The sequence below is a fragment of the Gorilla gorilla genome, chromosome 19 (assembly GCF_029281585.2).
Source record: "Gorilla gorilla gorilla isolate KB3781 chromosome 19, NHGRI_mGorGor1-v2.1_pri, whole genome shotgun sequence".
Classification (NCBI taxonomy): Eukaryota; Metazoa; Chordata; class Mammalia; order Primates; family Hominidae; genus Gorilla; species Gorilla gorilla.
The window spans coordinates 34595561-34618627 of record NC_073243.2 but is presented as its reverse complement, the minus strand read 5'-3'; the positions used below and the strand labels follow the sequence as shown (position 1 = coordinate 34618627).

At 43.9% G+C, this 23067-nt stretch overlaps 1 protein-coding gene, 1 long non-coding RNA gene and 1 other non-coding gene across 3 annotated transcripts in view; 1 reads left to right on the top strand and 2 right to left on the bottom strand.

Moving 5' to 3' along the window:
• Positions 1-5934: 5934 nt before the first annotated feature.
• ZBED3 (zinc finger BED-type containing 3) lies at positions 5935-19602 on the bottom strand. Its single transcript, XM_019013710.4, has 2 exons — positions 19467-19602; positions 5935-10255 (listed from the first exon to the last, which is right to left on the bottom strand). Exon 2 carries the CDS (start codon positions 10236-10238, stop codon positions 9534-9536), a length of 705 nt encoding a protein of 234 aa, XP_018869255.1. The 5' UTR covers positions 10239-10255; positions 19467-19602; the 3' UTR covers positions 5935-9533.
• Positions 12794-12931, bottom strand: LOC115931364 (small nucleolar RNA SNORA47). The gene has a single exon (XR_004067867.1). It is a non-coding gene; the product is annotated as a small nucleolar RNA SNORA47 (small nucleolar RNA).
• Positions 19071-23067, top strand: part of LOC109023915 (uncharacterized) — a 63353-nt gene continuing 59356 nt past the window's right edge. The window contains exon 1 of the long non-coding RNA XR_008673039.2: positions 19071-19973. This is a non-coding gene — a long non-coding RNA (uncharacterized lncRNA). The remainder of the gene's footprint in view (positions 19974-23067) is intronic.

Sequence of the window (23067 nt, the reverse complement as noted above, 5' to 3'; positions counted from 1 at the left end):
TCCTGGTCTCATCTTTTGTCACTTTCCTACTTGTTCTCTGGGATCTAGCATGCTGGCCCCTTTTTCAGTTTGTCAAACACAGCTGCCTTCTCTCATCACAGAGCCTCTTAACATTGTATTACATGTATGGAATGCTCTTCCTCCCCCATTTTACATAGTTAATTCTCACATAGTCTTCAGGTCTCTGCTGATTGAATCTTCAGGGATGCCTCCTTTGAAGCCCTGGACTAGATTAATTGCCTTTGATATGTATTTTGAAAAACCATTTCTTTCATTTAGACCACTTAGCTTGGTTCACAGTTACATATTAGTGTGGTTAGTGTAATATTTCTGTTTCTCTAGATTGTTAAGTGCCATGTGAGCAGGACCTTGGGTATGCTTACTATTGCATCCCTAGAGCCTAGCACCACATCTGGTTTATACAGCCATAGGCACTGAAGCACACAATGGGTAACTGCAAGTGGCTTGATGGAGTCTTATCAAGCTGTGACTGAAGAAACATGGGAACTGAGGCTACATAGAGGATCTACAACAATGGCTTTCAAACTATTTTGATGATGATCTACAATATGAATACAATTTGTATTACAGTTCAGTACATGAGCATGTTCATAGCATATGTAACACAGATTTTGTATACCAGTACTTTGCCATAAGCTCATGTAATACACTCGTTTTCCACATCACTGATTGCATCCACTAAATTGCTTTCATAATGCACTAATGGGCTGTGTCCTACAATCAGATTTTCAAACCTTTTCAAAGAACCCATTGCATTGCCTTAGGAGCTGCAGCTGTGTGAGTCTATGTTTCTGTGATGAGGTGGGGAGAGTTTAGGATGCCAAACTGTGGTGACTCCAGTTCTCAGGCTTATTAACTACAATAGGTCTACATTCATCTGATTTGCAGTTCAAGCTTCCAGATAGGTTTGATTGCATAACAAAGAAGGGGTGAACAAAACCGAGCCTCTTACCTGTAGCCAAAACCGCATATCGTGTTAAGAAATTTACATAATTAATAAATGAAGGATTTTATCTCTGAGACAATGAGGAATCCACTGAAGGATTTTAAGCAGGAAAGGAACCTCATTAGATTGCTTTATAGCAGAATAACTATGGTTGATTGAAAGGAGGCAGAGTAGTGACTGGAAATCTTGAGTGTAGGTTGACCTCTTTGAGAGTTTGTTCAAATATTTATTGAGCACCCACCAAATGCTGTGCACATCTTGGAAGGCAGGAACCTTCTTTGTCTTATTCACTGCTCTATCTTCAGCACCTAGCACAGGATTGGATGTTTGGGAGGTCCTCAATAAGCGTTTGTTGGTGGAATGGATGGAATGCACATTTGTGTTGCGTCTGGCACTGTGCTAGGCCCTTAACATACATTCTTTATTCTGGACACCATTTTATGAATTAGAAAACTGAGGCTTAAGAGGTTTTTATTTTGCTCAAAGTCAAAAAGCCGGTGTGACAGAAGTGGCAGGGCTGAGGTTTCTATCTTGATTCTTTCCATCCCACAGGGATGATTAAGAGCACAGGCTGAAGAGTCTGACTGACCTGAGTTTAAATTAAAATTCTACCACTTCCAAGCTGAGTGACCTTTAAAAATTTATTTGAACCTCTCTACCCAAGTGTCTTCTATGGAGTTTGTAACCGCCCATCGGGTTGGCCTTGCCTGCTGCCCAGATAAAGCCGATTTATCAAGACAGGGGAATTGCAATAGAGAAAGAGTTTAATTCATGCAGAGATGGCTAAGTGGGAGATGAGTTTTATTACTCAAATTGGTCTCCCTGAAAATGTGGAGACTGGGTTTTTTTTTTAAGGATAATTTGGCAGATGGGGGCTAGGATGGGGGAGTACTGATGGGTTTGGTCGGAGTTGAAATCATAGGGGGTCAAAGTGGGGTCTTCTTGCTGTCTTCTGTTCCTGGGTGAGCCAGGACTGGTTGAGCCAGATTATCAGTCTGGGTGGCTCCAGCTGGTGCATCAGAATGCAGGGTCTGAAAGATATCTCAACCACCAATCTTAGGTTTTACAATAGTGATTTTATCCCTAGGAGCAATTGGAGAGGTTCAAATCTTATGGCCTCTGGTTGCATAACTCCTAGACAATAATTTCTAATCTTGAGGCTAATTTGTTAGTCTTACAAAGGCAGTCTGGTCCCCAAGCAAGAAGGGGGTTTGTTTCAAGAAAGGGTTGTTATCATCTTTGTTTTAAAGTTAAAATATAAACTAAGTTCCTCTAAAAGTTAGTTTGGTCTTTGCCGAGGAATGAACAAGGACAGCGTGGAGGTTAGAAGCAAGACGGAGTCAGTTAGGTCAAATCTCTTTCACTGTCGTAATTTTTGCAAAGGTGGTTTCAAGTTTTGGTGAAGATTAAATGAGATAAGGTTTGTTTGGCACTGAGCACACTGTCTGGTGCATAATAAGCCTCCAAATATTAGTGATTATTAGCATTGTTATTATCCATGCTAGCAATACCAAGGACATGGTTGTACGAGTAGAATCCCAGAGTAGAGATGGTGGTTATGGAAGTCAGGTAGGATGAGGAATGAGGCTAGCAAGTAGTGGATGGGTCATCCTCATTCCACAAGGCAATAGGAGATAGATGTGGACAAGAAGACTGAGGCAGGAGCTGGCTTTCTAAGTGAATATTGGAGAATGAGGAGGAGATTGGTAGACAATAGTGAGAAAGGACAGAAGTTATTGTAGGTGACTCTCATCATCCTTAAAGGAGGAGGAATGGATTCTACATGACTTTGGAAATGGAGTCGTCTGGAGGAATGATAGGGAGATCTAGCCAGGCAACCCTGGCTCTCAGTACTCTATGGGAGCATGAGAGCTACAGGGAGAATTCCAAGAAGAAGTAGATTTCAGATCCCCATATGTAAAAATCTTTCAACAGCATACATTAATTCAGCAGATAGCCATGAAGCACGTAGCATAGGCCAGGCACTGTTCTAGGCACTAGGGATACAACAGTGAATAAAACAGTCAAGGCTCCCTGCCTTCATGGAGCTTACATTTATTTTTAGATAGGATTTAGCAGAATGTAAGGGCCAAGTAATACAAGCAGGCCTTGATAGTTCCAGAGAGTATTAATCCAAAATAGTTTCTGTTCATTCCAAAGTCTTAAAGCCAACATTTTAAAGCAAAAATTTGGGTGGAGTGTGTGACGCGGGAAGGATTTGGGGCTTTTTTCTTAATGTTTTCAGACTGTTTCTAAACCAGATCTATTTAGGGGAATCTTATAAACTGTGCTTTCAAAATCTTTTTAGTCATGTGTTTGAGAGTTCTGGGTATGTAGACAACAGACCTCATTGAGGCTGCAGCCCCTTGTTCAATTATGTATCTCCTCTACCAGAGAATAATAACTGCCTGCCCAGACATCTGGGTTCTATGGTTCTAAATCTGAACACCAAGTACAGTCATGTATCACTTAACGATGGGGATATGTTCTGAGAAATGCCTTGGTGGTTATTTCGTCACTGTACAAACATCGTAGAGGTACTCACACAAACCAAGATGGTACAGCCTACTGTACACCTAGGCTGTGTGGTATACTGATTGCTCCTAGGCTACAAACCTGTACAGCATTCTGTGGTCTGAATACTGTAGGCAATTCTAACACAGTTAAGTATTCGTATATCAAAACATACCTAAACATAGAAAAAGTACAGTAAAAATACAGTATGGTAATCTTACAGGACCACCATTGTATGTGTGGTATGTCATAGACTGAAATGTTGTGTGGTGCATGACTCTACCAAAAAAAATGAAACTGCATTATGCAGTTCATAACTATACAAAAAAAATGCAACAGGAATCAGGTCACTGGAAACTGGAAGTGATGGAAAACATGTAAATCAAAAAGTCTTTGGAGGGTGAAGAGCAAACACAGATCAGAAAGTTAATGTGAATGGAGGCAAAGAATATCTGCCTGCTATGTAAGAATGTCTTTTTTTTTTTTTTTTTTTTTTTGAGACAAGGTCTTCCTCTGTTGCCCAGGCTAGAATGCAGTGGCATGGTCATAGCTCACTGCAGCCTCCACCTCCCAGGCTCAAGTGATCCTTCCACCTCAGCCTCCTGAATAGCTGGGATGACAAGAGTGTACTAGCACACCTGGCTAAAAATTTTAATTTTTTGTAGATACAGGGTCTCCCTCTGTTGCCTAGGCTGGTCTTCAACTCCTAGGCTCAAGCGATCCTCCCGCCTTGGCTCTCCCAGTGTGCTGGGATTACAGGCATGAACTACCATGCCCAGCCAAGAATGGCTTTTGGAAATTCTTCCTTTAAAAAACTCACTCTTCATCTATGTTAAAATTCTATGGTATTTCATTGCCCAGCATGCAGAACACAGGGAGAAGCTGGTGGAATATTATCAAATGTATTTAAACATGTGACAACGTTTTACTTAGCTTCCAATTACTAGTAGACTTCAGAGGGCAGAAGGTTGCCAGCTTATTCATCTGGTCATTACTTATCTTGACCAAAAGCCCACGAGAATATGTAATGAAAGAATAAAGCTTTCATTACCATTTAATGTTTTTCCTTAAAGCCTCATTTTAATACTGTGAAACCAGATTTCAGAGAATGTCATAATTAAGATTTTTATAAAAAGAAACCTTTAATACTATTTAAACATATAATGACTCCCAGTGCTACCTGAATTCATTCACATCATAAACCAACTAAAATGGGCTTTAATCTGTACAGTGACCATGCTGCCTTTACTTAACCTTAATATACCACTATCAAGACCAGTTTATGAGCCACACTAAAATAATTATCATTGTTTTATTATAATCTCACCTTATTAACCAGAAATGTTAATCTGGTTAATCATCTACCATATTCACCAGACTCTGAATAATTGGCAGTTCTTTTGAAAAATCAAATTTATCCTGGAAAGAGGAGTATTTGCCAACTCAAGGATGTTTTAAAGAATGTGCTAGGGACTCATGGCCACTCTAAAAGAGGAGTTCCAGAAACGTTGAAGCATTTTGGGAATAACTGTATAGTCTTCCAGGTCTTCTACTTTGAAGAGAGATGACTTAGATGGATAGATTTGTATATACCTTTGGGATTCCTCAGATTACTTTGTAGTCACAAGTCAGATTGAGTTTTGACTGGAGCAGGTCATTTGGCAACTATTTGATAGAAAAATATTAAATAGTATTTATCAGAAAGAGAATGTCTTGGCAGATCTCTGAGGCTTGTGTGTAGGTGTTCTCAGGAATCCTCCCAGGGAACCTGCTCTTGTGGGTTCCTTGGGAATGATTTCAGGTGAGCAGCAGGAGCCCTTAAGGCCGAAGAGACTGAAATGCATTAAGTAGGCTGGAGTCAGATGACGCGCCACAGCCCCCATCTCCTGACAGTGGACAAGTCACTCTCTAGAACCTATTTTCCTAATCTATCAAATGATGGAGTTGGACTGAACAAGGGCTGCATTTCTTTCTAGGATTTTCTGGAAATGGGGATTATATCCATGCTTTCGTTGGAGATTTTATTTTAACTAAGGATGCTGAATGCTGAAGGAGAGGAATTTTGTCTACAAACAAAATTTTTTTATCATAAAAGTAATTCATACTTTGTGTAAAAAATTACAACAATGCAGAAGTGTATAAAGCAGAAAGTAAAAACCTCTTCCCTTAACTCAGCACTCAGGTTAATTGTTCTCTATCTCCTGAACAGGACATTCAGGCTCGCACTAGCCATCTTTGAGGGAGTAGTTAAGATTCTAAATCTTTTCCTATGTTTTAATGGTTCTTACAATTGGTGAGATAGAAGAGTAACATTTGTGGAAGTCTTTTTTTTTTCCTTCTAAAAAGGAAATTCAGATCATCTAGCCCAATTTATAAATCCATATGAAGAAGTTAAGTTCCAATACTTGAAAATAACTTAGAGTAATATAAAAATTGCAAAAGACAAAAGAAAATATATTAAAATGTTAATTAATAGCAGTTTTACAGAGGTGACAGGATTTTGGGGTGTTGTTTTTTTCTGTTCTTCTTGCTCGACTGAGGCAATACATTTTGTGTTACTTGTATAATAAAAAAGTAGATTTACATACCAGAATGGTTGATTGGCTTCAAACCAAACAGTCCAATAACTGACACATTAAATCTTTATTGACTAAACAGCTTAAAAAATTATTACTATTTCCTTTTATTTGTTGTTGTGAATTTTACTCAGAATTAAAGATAAATGATTAGTAATTACAGGAAAACTAACTTGTAAAAATCTTAAAGACATTGAATGGGTTAATGTACTGAGCAGCTACGGAATGCAAGGCACTGTAGGAGTAGGGTGAGTATACTCCCCACAAGGGATCAGGGTCAGGCAGGGGAGGTGAGATAAAAACCCACAGCCATACACTAGCTGGCCTGTCCTGAGGGTTGTGAGGCACAAAATGGTAGGAGACTAGAGAAGTAAGAAATGTCTTGACATGAGGAGAAATCAAGGAAAGCATGGTTTTAGAACATGTGTGGGATGTTTTTTGTATCGAGACTGAAGAGGCTTTTTAAAGTGGAGGGAAGGCAAACTGAGGCATAGAGATGCCAATACCAGGTCTTGTCAGGAAGAACAGAGTCCAATTTGGCTGCAGGATAGGGCATATGTAGGGGAGGGGATAAGACTGGCATGGGGGCAGAGGGGGACTTGAATGTCAGGTGACAGAGTCAAAGCTTGCACTCTAATAAGTAGGTGATTGATAGGTGATCTTGGGGGCTTTTGAGCAGGAAGAGTGATATAATAAATCAACATTGGCTTAGGACAATCCCTTTGGCTTTGGCGAAATTGTGACTCAGGTAAGGGACAGCTGGGGGAGACAAGGATGGGAAGATGCATGATAAATGGACCCTGAGCTTGGCAGGCAATAGGAAGGCAGTGCAATGTTTTGTAGAAATAGACTTAGCAGAGCAGGCGCCCAGCATTCAGCGAGACCACAGTTCAAACCCCATACAGATTCTTAGCCACTGTATGACTTGAAGGTGATACTAACTCCCCTGAACCTGTCTCATCTACAAAATGGGCATAGTAGCACCTATGTCATAGGGTTGCTTTATGGCAGGTAATTATTCTTGTAAAGCATTTAGCACAGCTCTGATGACACATGGGGAATGCTCAGTAAATATTAATGTCACTAATTCCAGTCAATTCCATTAACTGGAATTAATTAGTTGGAGTTAGGAAGGAAACAGGTGTCAGCTGGGTCGACTGAAGGAAGCAGAGATCTCAGGAAGCAGTACATGGTGGTACAGTGGGAGCATGGCATCTGTGGGGGAGACTGTCTGCAGTGGGATCCCACCTCTATTGCTGGCCAGCTGTGATCTTGTACAGGATAGTTAACCCCTTTCTAGCTCAGTTTCTTTAGCTGTAAAGCCAGCGCAGTGTTACCATGGAGCTGGTATGTGAAAGCAATGCATGTTAAGTGTGTAGTATGTGCCTGATACATTGTTAGTGCCCAGTAAATGTTAGTTATCAGGTGAGGGGTGGGATGCGGGGTTGAGTAGATTTGCCTCTTCCGCTCATAGAGGCAGGATGTGCAAGGAGGGGTGGAGACATGCAGCAAGGGATTGGGCATGAAGGTTTTCTCCAGGCCCGGGGAGAACACTCGGCCTGGAGATATTCAGGAGTCCTTGGCCCAGAGGAGATTACAACTCTGCAGGGATATGAGCCACGAGTGGAGTGTAGACATAGGCCTAAGCAGACACTTCCAGAATAGAGGACATTTGCTAAGACAGCTGGCCTGGATGCTTCAAAAAGTATCATGGGAAAATATGTTGGGGTTGTTGTAGACTGAAAGTGACTAGAGGTGAAACCAAAAGAATGTATGAACCTTGATGGGACCTGGTTGTTGTTGTTGTTTTTAAAGACAAACATTCTGGAGACAATTGTTGAATACGTATTAAGCGCTCTGTATTAGAGGCTATAAAGAAGTTACTGTTTATATTTTTAGGCATGATCATCTTAATGTAATCATGTAGAACGGTGTCTTTGTTCTCAGGAAATCTATGTGGTAATACTCGGGTTGAAATGTCATATGTACACATGCATGGGGTGGAGAGAATAGTAAATCTGGCAAAATGTTAACAACTATTCAATCCAAGTGGAGAGTATGTATCTGAGTATTCATTGTGCTAGCCTTTCAACTTTTTCTGGATGTGTGGAATTTTTCAATATAAACAAATGAGAAAAAAAAGAGGCCTATGGAAATACTGGGAACCAGTACGCAACAGGAAAAGGAATTCTTCGAAGGAAAAACAGGATCCACCTACCAAGAGAGCAATTTCAAGGGAGAGATTAAGCAAAATGAAGGCTGCAAATAGATAATCATATTTGGTCACTGAGAGATTCTGGCAGCTTGGAAATAGTCCAGTGAAGCATAGAAAACTGACATGCGCCCTAGAACTTAAAGTATTATATATATATATAAATAAAAAGAAAAGAAAACTGACCCAGAGTGAGGGAGTAAAAACTGGGGAGGAAGGATAGGCAGCCAGGACTTGTTGGCCCTTCTGGGTTAAGTCTTTCTTTTCAGTAAGAAAGGGAGACTGCACATTGCTGAGGAAGAAGAGCCTGGGGGAAAGGGAGGGACTGAGACAGCGAAAGGGGGAATACTACAGGAGGAAAGACCCAGTAAACGTGGGAGAGGAATGGGATGGAAAAATGACAGGTAGATGTGGCCTTAAGCGGAGGGATGCTTTCCCCTTCAGCCCAGAGGTGAGGACTATGACGACATGTGGGGAAGAAACCCTCTTCCTAGTGACAAGGGGATGAGGTGATGTCTTGCTAAGGTGGCAGATGTGAGGCCTGAAAGTGGACATATGTGCCACACTTGTCATTAGGTCTGAAGCAAGGGAAGGATGGCCGAGGGGAGACAGAGTGCACCTGGTATTGGTTGAATAATACAGGCAGTAAAAGAGCGGGCTCTGGGACTGCCCCGATGAGGGCTAGAGATGATGCGGGTCTATAGCAGTCATGGAAACTAGAGGGGACGTCCCTCCCCCACCCTTCAGAACTTGCTGTTGGGCAGATTATGCATTAGGAACTCTCTTTTTTTTTTTTTGGGTAAAAAGCTTTCTCATTTCCACGCACCCTCCACCTTGGGCTGCTGGGTGTATAGGCACATGGTGTGATAAGTCTTTGGTATGGAATGAAGCTCTATCCTTTCAAAGTCACCAGGTTCGGGTTCCCAGCCCTAAGTGGCCATGGCACTGGGTGGTCTGGGTTCACGGGGCTCCTGGAGCTCTCGGGTGTCCCGTGTGCCACCCCAATTCCTTGCGTGCATGCCCACGAAAGGCCGCCCAGGCACCCCCGGTGACCCCATGGAAGTGAGTTTTGGTTCTGCTCTGGCTTCGAAGTGCTTCTCAAGCTGAAGCCTTAGGGTGTGGAAGGTCCTACAGTTAGCTGGAGCTTCCGAGTGAGTAGCGGCTGCGGGCCTGGCTTCGGTTACGGCTTCGGTCCCAGCGGGGTCTGAAGGCATTGGCATTGGACGGAGAAGCGCTGTCCTGGGGTGGGGAAGTGGCCACACCCCTACAGGAGGACCTTTGTGATGACGCAGCCGTCCCTGTCACCCTCGGGGTCGTCCTTGAGCGGCGGCGGCGCAGCGGGGGCCCAGCCCAGGGCGCCCTCACGGCGGCTCACCTCCCGCAGCCGCGCCTGCAGCGCCTCCCGCTCGGCCTGCAGTTCCCGGCGCGCCTGGGCCGCGGCGCGCTCCTCCTCCTGCAGCGCCCTCCGCCTCCGCTCCAGGGCGCGCTCGCCCTGCTCCACGGCCGCCTCGCGCCGCTCCAGCTCCCGCTCCCGCCGGCTGCCGCGCACGGCCAGCGCGCCCATCTGTTCCAGCAGGCGCGCCCAGTCGCCCTCGGGGGCCGCAGCGGGACCGGGCGGCGGCGGGCAGGGCGCGGCAAGTGGGGAGCTCCGGGCGCCGCTGCTCTCCAGCTCCCGCCGGTGCGCGCTCCTCAGGTGCCTCCACAACGCCGAGGTCCCCGCGTGGAAGCCCGGGCCGCGGCCCACCTGCTCCCCGCACAGACGGCAGGTGGCCCAGTGGCCCGACGGATGCCCGGGGCGCCCCGGCGCCAGGTGGAAGTAGCCCCAGGCCTCGGAGTATGGCGCCCCCAGGCGGCCGGGAGGCGTCGGCGTCGGCGCCGGCCCCAGTCCCGGACATTGACCGCCCCGCGCCGCCGCGTCGTCCAGCCCGCGGGCCTGGTCCATGGTGCAGGCCGGCTCGCCACTCCTCATTCTGCGGCGCCCGCACGCTGGGGAGCAGAGGAAGAATAATAATGAGTGTTAGGATCACGCACACAGCTCCTAGACTACAGTTAGCCTAAGAAACCATGCCGCCCTCCATTTTCTTACCGACAAAAAGCCTATAGTGTGTGTAGATAGTCTAAGTTTCTTTCTAATTAATCTTCAGTATTAAGTGGTGATTCCTCAGAAAAAACTGTTAAAAATATCTAGCCCTTCCTATACTAGGAATCCTCTTTGAAATCAAGTGGGTCTCCAGTCAACAAGTATTTATACTAATAGCGGGAGGCTAAGCTGCTTGAACGGAAAGAACTAGCTAACTCCGTGCTGTGTCTGTATTAGCTTTAACTAGTCTCTGCTTTCTTAACAATAACAACAACAACAATAAAAAAGGTACTGTCTTCAGAATAACAGCTAGGCTCCCTTATGCAGTCTTCTCTGGGTGTTGCACAGCACACTTGATCAATGACCAGAAAAGACAGCTTTGGGAATGAAAATTTTGTTTCTTAAACTTCAGGAGTGGAAGAGCCGGTGGTGAACAGCCTTTTAAAAAGCTTTCAAAGACTGTATGTTTTTCAAGATAAAAATATGTTTTTGTGATTATAAAAACAATCTACTTATGAGAAAATCGGCAGTACTGAAAGCAATGCTTTTAAGATATGCTCATTTAGGAAATAGCAATATCCAAAGCAGCATTCTAAATTTTTTCCTTTAAATTAGACAGTGGGTAATTTCCCAAGGATTCTAGGGTCCCTGTCATTGCCTCAGGGTTTCCAACCATCTCAGGTGGGTAGAAACAATGCATGCAACACGATTCCTGAGTTCTGAAGAACCATCAGCAGTGCTAGGAGTAAATTCAGAGGACAGGCAGGCCAGTGAAAGAAATGCATTCAAACCACCTTAAAGACAGATACTAGAAATACTGAGCAGTGCCATGCCCTCGTTCACTTTTTCTAACCCTTTCATAGATACCCAAGGCATAAAACAAATAAAATTAGTTTTCTTTATTGTTTGTGCTAACTAAAAGATCCCCTCTACATATTTGCAAGATACAAAGTTTGCTCAATACTTTTAATTAAGGAAGAAAAAGAAATAAAATAACGTCTTGCTTTGTTCAACACAAAATCTGTTAAAAGGATCCAAACATAATGCAATGTCATTGCACAGTCTTTTTTATTAGGAAACTAATTCACTACTGTAATAACCTATTAAAGAAAAGGGAATACAGAAAAAGGTGAAGTTTATTCGTTAGAAAATAAGTTCACAAAGGACCAAATGTGTGATTCTAGATAAATTTGCTTTGAAAGTTGAAAAACAATGAGAAGAAAACACATGACAGACTTCTTGAGCTCTTCTGAGAACTTAGGGAGAAAATCAAGGGCAAGGTGAGACCCAGGCACAGTGAGATCAATGCTGCTCATACTGTCAGATTTTGAACCAGCAGCCATGGAGATGACAAAGTTCCAGAATCTTTCTTGTTAAACACAACTGGGAAAAACTGAAGACAAAGATGAGCATAGGAAAAATAAGCTGCTATAGTTACAGTAGCATTTAGTGTAAACTATAAATTCAGTTGCTAATAGTCTTGTTGCAGATGCACTGTACTTTTCTAAACCTAAGTATTCTTTTTCCCACCAAGCAAGTCCACTCCGGATCAGGTATGACATTTAACATATCATTTTTTAAAAAAGATAACAAATATACCAGAATCATCAAAAAAGACAAGTACCATGCATCTTCTAACGAAGAAATGGCTATTTACATGTCTTCTGATACACAGGCATTGATTTAAATATGGTCACTCATGATAAAGACCAATTAGCATAGAAAATCTTTAGAAATTAAAGGCTACATTTTCCCCCAAGAGATGTATTACATTGCTAAAGTCTCAAAAGTGGGGGAAAGTAGGATGAGGAGTTACAGACCACCTTCAAGAATAGTGTTTTTATGGCCAGTAAATATTATGGTTATATAACATTATGGTTGCTAAACAGAGTAAGATTTAAGTGTTATAAACATTTTTAATTATCTAACTTTACCTAAAATTTTTCCTATACTTTTTTCTTTTTTAAAATTTCTATTTCCTTCTATATTGAATCTGATCTTTCCTGAGGTCCTTTTTTATTACTGGACAAACACAAAAGTGCAGAGACTATTATAATGAATTTTTACGACTAATTTACTTTATAAATTAAAAGGGATGTAAACATTTCCTATAACATCAAGAGTATTGCTTTGCATTCTGATACACTTTCTTGAGCCAAAGCTTGGAAACTGCACATAAACCCGCAGATTCTCTTACTTGTGCCAAAGTCTGAGAGTCATCCTTACTGATGTGCCCCTGATAGTGCCAGAGGTGACCGATTACTGTCATGCTTTTTACCTCTCTGGGTTTCCTTAAAAACTGGAATGCCCAGAGGGAGTGTCGCACAGGTGAATGCCATCTGTTAGGAGTTAAAGTGGGCACAAGGGTGAGAAGCACTGACTTTGATGTCTTAATCCTTTTGACCTAGTGGAAGCCTCACCTGAGCCAGGGACAGGCTGCATCACAAATGTCGGCCAGCACAGCGCTGCCCCTCCAAGGGTGGCAAGGGGACATCCTCTGCCTGGGCAGCCCTTCGATTTTGGAGGTCTTAACCGGTGGAAGGCAGCACGGGGCGAAACTGCCTCACCTTCTCAGTCCTCCACATCATGCGGCTATATTCTACCTCAATACAATCCTCAGTCTCAGTATCTGCTGAGTGACCAGCAGTCTATGGCCACAGGCCGTAACAGCCTGGTTAGCTGAGCAAACTATCACAAGGACAGAAACCAAACACCGCATGTTCTCACTCATAGGTGGGAATTGAGCAATGAGAACACGTGGACACAGGGTGGGGAACATCACACACTGGGGCCTGTCATGGGGTGGCGTGGGAGGGATAGCATTAGGAGATATACCTAATGTAAATGACGAGTTAACGGGTGCAGCACACCAACATGGCACATGTATACATATGTAACAAACCTGCACGTTGTGCACATGTACCCTAGAACTTAAAGTATAAACAAAAAACAAAAAACTCGAGTGCATTTCAGCTGCCCCTGCAATGTGGAGGGGGAGAAACCTCTTCAGACACTTCAGCCACAACCGTAACACACAAAGAGCTCTTCAAACACAATAAAAAGACAAAAAGACCAACAGAAAAACAGACGAGAAATATGAGTAGGCAAATGACCTAACAGCAAACTCCACTGGCCAGGAAATTTATGAAAAGGTGCACAACATCACTTATATTCAGGGAAATACTACTAAAGTAGCAATAAGGTATCATTTTACATCCATCACACCAAGAAACATTAAGAGGTCTAACAGCCAAAGTTACAAGGGAGGTAGAGAAAAGGCACACTCCTCAATTACTAGTGAAGATGGGATGGATTTTAGGAAAGCATTCTGGCCATTTCTTTTCTTTCTTTCTTTCTTTTTTTTTTTAATTTTTTTAAGACAGGGTCTTGCTCTGTCACCCAGGCTGGAGTGCAGTGGCACAATCATGGCTCACTGCAACCTCTGCTTCCCAGGCTCAAGAAGTGATCCTCCCACCTCAGCCTCCAAAGTAGCTGGGACTACAGGTGCATGCCACCATGCTTGGCTAATTTTTTGTATTTTTTGTAGAGACAGGGTCTCTGTTGCCCAGGCTGGTCTTTCTTGAACACCTGGGCTCAAGTGATACACCTGCCTCGGCCTCCCAAAGTGCTGGGATTACAGTCGTGAGCATACCCAATGAGAATGCATGTCATTAATTCTGTGGTTAGCTAATAAGAAGAAAATGAAAAGTAAGGGATCCCTCAATTTTTCCTTGAACATTTTTTAAAACTAACACAAAGGTGCCAATGAATTTGAGTATTTTGCTTACATCCATCCACTCCATCCAACTCTCATTCAAATGCTCATTGTGCACCTGCTAAGGTCAGGTGCGTGCTTTCTGCCAAGCATTCCAAGAGGAATGTCACATAGTCTCTGCCCTCAGGAAGCGTACCATCTGGTGGGGAAAGAGATGCTTCCAACAACTCTGATACCTGTGTGATAGGGCCAGCTGCAATTTCTATATTAATTAAAAATAGAGGCTGGGCTCGGTGGCTCACGCCTGTAATCCCAACACTTTGGGAGTTCCAAGCAGGTGGATCACCTGAGGAGTTCGAGACCAGCTTGGCCAACATGGTGAAACCTTGTCTCTACTAAAAATACAAAAATTAGCTGGGCATGGTGGCGGGTGCCTATAATCCCAGCTACTTGGGAGGCTGAGGCAGGAGAATGGCTTGATCCTGGGAGGTGGAGATTGCAGTGAGCTGAGATAGCACCATTGCATTCCAGCCTGGGTGACAACAGCGAAATGCTGTATTGAAAAAAAAAAAAAAAACATAACCTGAGATTCTACTCCTGGGGATCTCTTCTATAGAACTATCAGCACCAATAAACACAGTCTTGTATCAGGATGTTCATGTAGAATGACATCAGAATCTACATCAGAATCATGTAGAATGACAAGAAACTGGAAGCAAGGGAATGCCTACCACCAGGAAAATGGCTGAGTATATAACATATGTTCATACCAGGGAATATTATACAGCCATTAAAGAGGAAAAGGATGAAGTTCTGTTCAATGTCTTACAAGGATATCTGGAGGAACTGTTCAGGGAGAAAAGAGAGATGCAGAAGAGTGTATAATATGATCCCACTATTATTAAGTAATATACATATCTGTAGAGGCGATATATAGCTATAGATGAAGACAAGTAAGGAGATACTATGGTTGAGGCAATGGTAACTGATGTGAAAGGAGGGAGAAGGGGAAGAGGTAAACACAAAAGTAAAAGCAATGAGGTACTAAGAAAGCATGCATGTGATCACGTGTATACATTTAGGGAAAGTGTGTATATCACAGGATCTCTACATAAATAAAAAATAATTTTATAAAACAACCCTTGGGCCTGGGTGTGGTGGCTCACACCTGTAATCCCAGCCCTTTGGGAGGCCAAGGCAGGTTGATCACCTGAGGTCAGGAGTTCAAGACCAGCCTGGCTAACATGGTGAAACCCCGTCTCTACTAAAAATACAAAAAATTAGCTGGGTGTGGTGGCGGGTGCCTGTAGTCCCAGCTACTCGGGAGGCTGAGGCAGGAGAATCGCTTGAACCTGGGAGGCGGAGGTTGCAGTGAGCCGAGATTGCACGATTGTACTCCAGCCTGGGTAATAAGAGCGAAACTCCGTCTCAGAAAAACAAAAAACAAAAACAAAAAAGCAAAACAACCCTTGGCTCCTCAAGCATGTGAGCTCAGGCAGGGCCAGCCCAGCCTTAACTGTGGAGGCTGGTGGGACAGTCCCATGGGGAAGCCCACTGCTGCGCCGCTTGGAGGAGGAAACCCAGCATGTGAGGCTGCTCATTGTCACGTGGTTTGCTATGCTCTGCAGAAGGAGATTCTGTGTTCACACCCAGGATGTCATGGAAGAGGAGCTCATCCCATTCATCTCCCTGGCACAGGCTAGACACTTGGGGGATGCTGCATTAAGTGAAATGAACCTGACTCTGTTTCTTTAGCCCCAGCCCACCCGAGTCTCAATCTTCCCATCTGTCAAGAGAAATAATAAGATTATTTGCCTCTAAACAGGTGGCTGAGATCATAGATAGTGCAAATGATGTCACTGTTGGACTCTCCGGTGTTATATAAATTTAAGACATGAACAATAAACTACCGATATTTACTGCTCAGACATGCCCACGTTAAGATTTTAATGGCTAAAAGGCAGTTGTTTTTCCATCCGACATTATGTTATTCAACAGAGTAAGTAGTCTAAGTTGGAGGAATCCTCTTGGGAATTGACTACAAACAGCAAATAAAAAAGAGTAACAGATCCAAGACCCTTACCCCTTAAATTTATTTTCACTTCCTAAATTGAACTTCATGCAAAATAGGTTATTTATCACTAGGGTAAAATAAGATAATGGGGAGGTTTAATTAGCCAAAGCCCTGTGATAACGCATTTCTTCCTTACCAAATACCCAATGAGAATGCCTATCATTAATTCTGTGGTTAGCTAATAAGAAAATGAAAAAAACTCCCTTAATTTTTCCTTGAAAAAATTTTTAAACTAACACAAAGATGCCAATGAATGAGTATTTTGCTTACATCCATTCACTCCATCCAACTCTCATTCAAATGCCCATTGTGCACCTGCTAAGGTCAGGTGCGTGCTTTCTGCCAAGCATTCCAAGAGGAACGTCACATAGTCTCTGCCCTCAGGAAGCGTACGGTCTGGTTGGGAAAGAGATGCTTCCAACAGTAATTCTGATACCTGTGTGATATGGTTTGGCTGTGTCCCCACCCAAATCTCATCTTGAATCCTACTCCCATAATTCCCACGTGTTGTGGGATGGAACTGGTGAGAGATAATTGAATCACGGGCGCGGTTTCTCCCATACTGTTCTCGTGCTAGTGAATAAATCTCACGAGATCTGATGGTTTTATAAACGAGAAGCCCTTTTCGCTTGACCCTCATTATAGCTCATGCCGCAGCCAGGTAAGAAGTGCCTTTCGCCTTCCGCCTTCCGCCTTCCGCCATGACTGTTAGGCCTCCCTAGCCATGTGGAACTTTAAGTCCATTAAACCTCCTTCTTTTATAAATTGCCCAGTCTTGGGTATGTCTTTATCAGCAGCGCGAAAACAGATTACTAACACACTGTGGTAAAGGTGAAATCAGTGCTCGCTCCTTCGGGTGAATTCCGTCACATAATCTCCACTGGGGAAGGGGTGGGCGTGGGCAGCTCCAGGGAGCTGATGTCTTAGGGGCCCTAACACAAAAGTTCATGCAGTTCAGCATCCCTTCCCCTCCCATGCCCCACAGGGCACAAACGCATTGTTGTCCATCACCAAAACACATTACCCTTAGTACTCGACTCTAATGAAGTTCCAGTTCCTCAGTTGTATAACGAGGCTTCCAAGCTCCTATTTTAAAAGAAAGTTTCTTGAAGCTAAATAAAAGCACTGCTAACATGAAATTAACAGTGGAAATTTTTGAGTGCAATTTCAGGGTGAAAAAAACTGAAAAGACAAATGTAGATTTTAGATATTTCAAGGAAGGAGAGAGAGTAGTGTTGCTGGTACCATGCCTCTGCACTTGCTATAGCTGAGTTTCATTTGAGTATCCATTATTTGGAAGGAGTTCTTAAATCTAAGCTTGTGGAAGACAATAAATTCACATTAATTATCTCTCCATTCGACTCAATTTCTGAAGAAGTTCTATCCTTCTGATGAACTATCAGATTAAATCCCAGATTCATCAGTATGATGTCCCTGAATACCAATATAAAGAATAAAGGAAGAGATCAAAACCTGGATGAATAATCTGTATAAATATGGGCATATACACAAGGTATGACTATAATATTGAGACTCATCCTATAAAGCACCTACAAAAGTTAATTGTATTATTTTATACTTATGCTTGTGCACATAAAAAATATTTGGCAGGCTAAAGGCCAAAGAACCAGGCACTGTTCTCAAAAGGACATAGCAGATTAATTACACCTCTATTTGTCCTTCCATACTCAAGGCTACTTACTGTAGTTGGGTTACCAGGCAGAGTTTAAATCAATGTATGTTGGTTGAGCCTGGATCTTAGATGAGAAGTTCACACTAACGTGAAATTCACACAGACATATGTGGAAACACTAAAAACATTTTCTTTTACTTCATCCACCAGTGACTTTAATGAAAGCAGAGCATAATAATTAATACAAGTAATTAGAGTTGACAACTGAAGTGTCAAGAAAACCACAGTTCATCTGTTATCCGTCCATCTCTGTTGAAATATTAGTTTACTGCCATATATTAATCTATTTATAAACAGATCCAGACAATTAGAAAAATTAGTCTGGAATCACCAGGCTGAAGGCTTAGCTGAAGTTAAAAGACAAGTAAAAATGCCTCCAAACTGTAAAACCTGAGTTGGGGAATAAATGGTAAAATGTGTAAAAATTTAGAAAAAGGTTATATGTGGACTGTAAAAAATACACTGGACTCACAGGTAATTAAGGGGTGAATCAGAGTTGTTTCCTAAATGGCATAAGCCAAACTCTTAGATATTTCTACCATTAGCTAAAAGGCAGAGAAGCACTCTCTCTCTCTATTAATGCACTTTTAAAAATGAAAATTGTGAAGTGTTCTGCCCTTAAAGTGGACCTTTATTTCAGGCCTGCATTACTTTGCTTAATAGATATGGTCCTAAAGATTAAGGTGGTGATCCATTTTATCTTGTAAAAATGCATAATTTAATCTGAGTTACAGGAATTTAAAGCTGCCCTACTTTGAAGGCCTTTGTGACTCAAAGATTTTTTTAATTTAATTTTTAAATTGAGAATTACCTGGCTTGGGCTTTTGGTCTTTTTATAATACGTATTGCTGTCTACTTTTTTTTTTCATTCTTGGCTGCCTCAAGCTATTCTTGCCTCCAAAAGGTGTCAGCATATGAATAAAAACAGCAGAAAATAATTACCCTAATTAGGTCAATGTATTAAGCTGTTTCTACAACCGTTTCTCTTAAACACCTTATCTTTGTAGTCTTGGCTAATTAGAAATTCGACTAGTGGTAAGTATTTTTTTCCTTCAAGGGGGTTTTTGCTTTGCTAAGCCTCGGACATTTGGTTAGTGCAAGAAATCACAGAAACTGCTCCAGCGGACTCCGAAAGGAGCGGAAAATTCTTTTGTTTGGGGGCCATGAGGGGTGGGGGAGGGGTGGGGATTCTGGTGTAAGCTTTTGGCTTGCATTCGCTTTCTCCCTCCGAAAGTGGGCGACATCAAGCAAGTCCCAATTACAGAAAGAACCCACTGCAGGGCGCCCAGCCACTTGCCCAGTGAAAAGACTGTAATCAGACAACTTTAATAAAGGGAGAGCAGGAGAGTGTTGACGAATTTCCACATTCCGAACAAGCTTGTCGAAAGGGGAGTGCAGGGAAGGAGCAAGAATGAGGCACTGGAAGACGGTGAGCGGGGCCTTGCCACAGAATCCCGGGCCCACCTGCTTTCTCATAGTCGCGACAGCCGGCCCGGAGAAGGGCAGCCCAGCGAAGGGCACGCCCCGCGCGGGTGCCAGGGAGGCCGGCAGGGGCGTCCGCGGTCGCTGCTCACCTGCGCTCCCCGCTGCCCGGCCCAGCCCGCCTTGCCACCGAGTCTGGAAGCCCACACTCACCCCTTTACCCGGGAAACGCGGCCGGAGCCGGCGGCGGGTCGGGAGTCCGGGATGGTAGATCCCCCTCCAGGCGCCTCGCTGACATTTTGTCCCGGACGGAAAACCTCCGCGCGTGCCCCTTAAAGACACAGCGCTGCATTCACACGTCTGCGGGGAAAGGGGGGCCGTCACGTGTGGCCTTCGCCCCAAAGCGGTAGGGGAGTCGCTCTGAAACCGCCAAGGATCGCGAGCGACAGACTTGTGTTGGCCAGGGTTTTAAGATGACGCAATAGCTGAGCGTGGTTGAAATGTAACTATTGTTTTACAACTTTGCATTAACCTTCCAAGACCTGAATTCCCGGGCCTGAGTCTCAGAGCGCGGTTTGCATCCTTGCAGGCTGTAGGCGCATGATGTCACAAGTTATTGGAAGAAATCCCTCCAACCTAGGTTGGGACATGAAGGCGGCGCTTATTGGTGCTCACCAAAACACCAGCATGGTGTACCAGCTTTGGCTAGATGATGCTCAGGTAACGAACAACCCCTGCAACTCAGTGGCTTAAAGGTCCATTTCTCAAGCGGATTACTGTGGCTGCAGGGAGCTTTGGCAGTACTCCACCAGTTTTCTTCACTCCAGGCTGAAAGGTCAACTTCTCTGGGCCATGCTCCCTGCTGGGCTGGTAAACCAACTTTGAGGGAGAAGGGGGAAGTCCAGATTTGTAGTGTTTGCTATTTCTATGATGTAAATACTCCCACGATGGCCGATTTCAAGCTACAAACAGTGCAACAAGTGGCTTGCCAAGTTCCTGGAAATTTAACAATTAGCTCCTGTACATGACTGGCACAAGCTGCTTTCCAAACTCACATTCCGCATGCCTCAGTTCTGCTCACTTTCTGTTGGTCAAAACTTGCTGTCAGTGGGTGGGGAAGTGTACCCCTCTCTTAAGGAAGCCTTGCAAGTCTTGTGACAATGAAACAGGAGAGTTCCCTGATTTCCTCCCGGCCCCCACCCTCCCGCCGCCCTTTTCAGGACATGCAACAGGGGTGTGGCTCGTGTGTTCGGTCTCTGCCCTGCTGAAACCCCTTATGGGAGGTGGAGCATGCAGACGGACGGGTGCAGGAGCCAGGCTGCGAAAGCTGGGGCGCTGGGCTTCCAGCCCCACGGCAGTGTCCAGGGGCAGGATCCCGTGATTCCCGGAGCCCAAATGGGCGTGTGTTACAGTGTGCTCTTTTAGCCTTACCATCAGCTGACTTAAGTGTTAAGTGACATTAAGCTGGCTTAAGTGTTAACCAGCTCAATAGACCCTCTGCCTTTTTGCAAGGGCAGAGGGTCAGTGTGACAGTTTCTGTATCTCAGCTCTTGTCTCACCTCCCAGAAGAATCAGGTCACACATGGACTTGAAGGATGGTGAATGCCGGGGTGGGGGCGGGGGTAGAGGAGTTGGGGGAAGGTTGGGGGTGTTTATTAGGTGGTAGGGGTGGCACTCAGTAGGATGGATGGGGAGCTGGAAAGGGGATGGAGTAGGGAGATGATCTTCCCCTGGAGTTTAACCGTCCAGCGGTGGGTTCTCTGACTGTCCCCAGCTGAACTCCACCCAACGTTCCTTCTCTTTTCTCTTTATCTGTGGCTCTTCTGCTCTTCTGTTCATCTGCTCATCTTTTGCTGCTGGAGCCTGGTGTCTGGAGTTTATACGGGTACAGGATAGGGGGTCATGGAGGGCCAAAAGGTAACTTTTGGGCACAAGAACAGGAATGCCTCTCTTCATTTAGGGCCATGGGTTTCCAGGCTTGAGGGTGGGGCCTTTGCCAGGGAACGGCCTTATTCTACCCAGTAGTTCCCTGTCTACTGTCCCTATCAACAATAAGTGAGCTGAATAACACCCTTAAAAGAAGAACAAGAAATAACTGGGTACAATAATACAATCCACCATTCCAGTAATGGTTTTGGAGGAAGAAACTGGTTGGGTGTCTTCAAAGGCAGAGGTCCCCAACCCCGGGCCATGAACCAGTACCCTTTGTACCCTGTTAGGAACCTGGTGGCACAGCAGGAGTTGAGTAAGGGGCAAGCAAATGAGGGAAGCTTCATCTGTATTTACATCCGCTCCCCATGACTAGCATTGCCGCCTGAGCTCCACCTCCTGTCACATCAGCTGGGGCGTTAGATTCTCATAGGAGCACAATTGTGAACTGTGCACATTCAAGGGATCTAGGTTGTGTGCCCCTTGTGAGAATCTAATGCCTGATGATCTGTCACTATCTCCTGTCAGCCCCAGATGGGCCTGTCTAATTGCAGGAAAACAAACTCAGGGCTCCCACTGATTCTACATTACGGTGAGTTGTATAACTATTTCATTATATATTACAATGTAATAATAATAGAAATAAAGTGCACAATAAATATGATGCGCTTGAATCATCCCAAACCTATTCCCCACCCCTGTCCATGGAAAAATTGTCTTCCACAAAACCAGTCCCTGGTGCCAAAAAGGTTGGGGATGCTGTTCAAAGGGATAATTTTGCAATGTGAAGGCCAACTATTAGGTTACTACTTTTCTTCTGGCCCAAAGGACACTTACAGCTACGGACATCTGTTAAAAAGAAAAGTAATGAGTACACTGTTGGTGGGAATGTATATCCATACACCCATTATGGAAAACAGTATGGCGGCTTCTCGGAAAACTAAAGGTAGAACTATCATATGATCCATCAATTCCACCACTGGTTATTTATCCAAAGGAAAGGAAATCAGTGTATCAAAGGGATTCTTGTACTCCCGTTTATAGCCACACTATTCACAATAGCCAAGATACAAAATCAACCAAAGTCTATCAACAGATCAGTAAAGAAAATGTGATATATATACACAATGGAACACTATTCAGCCATAAAAAAGAATGAAATCCTCTCATTTGCAGCAACATGCAGGGAACTAGAGGCCATGTTGTTAAGTGAAATAAATCAGACACAGAAAGGCAAAAATCACATGTTCACACTCATATGTGGGAGCTAAAGAAGTTGATCTCATGGAGGTAGAGAGCAGAAGGGTGTAGAGGTGGGGGAGTGAAGACAGGTTGGTGAATGGGTACAAGCAAACAGATAAGATGGAATAAGTTCTAGTTTTTGATAACACGGAAGGGTGACTGTATTTCCAAAGAGAAGATTTTTTTCTTTTTTTCTTTTTTTTTTTTTTGAGACGGAGTCTTGCTCTGTCGCCCAGGCTGGAGTGCAGTGGCACGATCTCGGCTCACTACAAGCTCTGCCTCCCGGGAGCTTGTGTGGAGCTAGTGTTTTTATTCATGCCATTCTCCTGCCTCAGCCTTCTGAGTAGCTGGGACTAAGGGTACTACAGGCGCCCGCCACCACACCCACTAATTTTTTTGTATTTTTAGTAGAGACGGGGTTTCACTGTGTTAGCCAGTATGGTCTCGATCTCCTGACCTCGTGATACGCCCGCCTCAACCTCCCAAAGTGCTGGGATTACAGGCGTGAGCCACCGCACGCGGCCGAAGAGAAGATTTTTTTCTTTGAGTTTGACTTTAATTTCTAAGATTCCACATATATATGAGATCATGCAGTATTTGTCTTTCTGTGTCTGGCTTATTTCACTTAGCATACTCTTCTCTA

Excerpts from the sequence above, each read along its gene's own strand:
- ZBED3 (XM_019013710.4), bottom strand. The coding sequence starts at position 10,238 with ATGAGGAGTGGCGAGCCGGCCTGCACCATGGACCAGGCCCGCGGGCTG.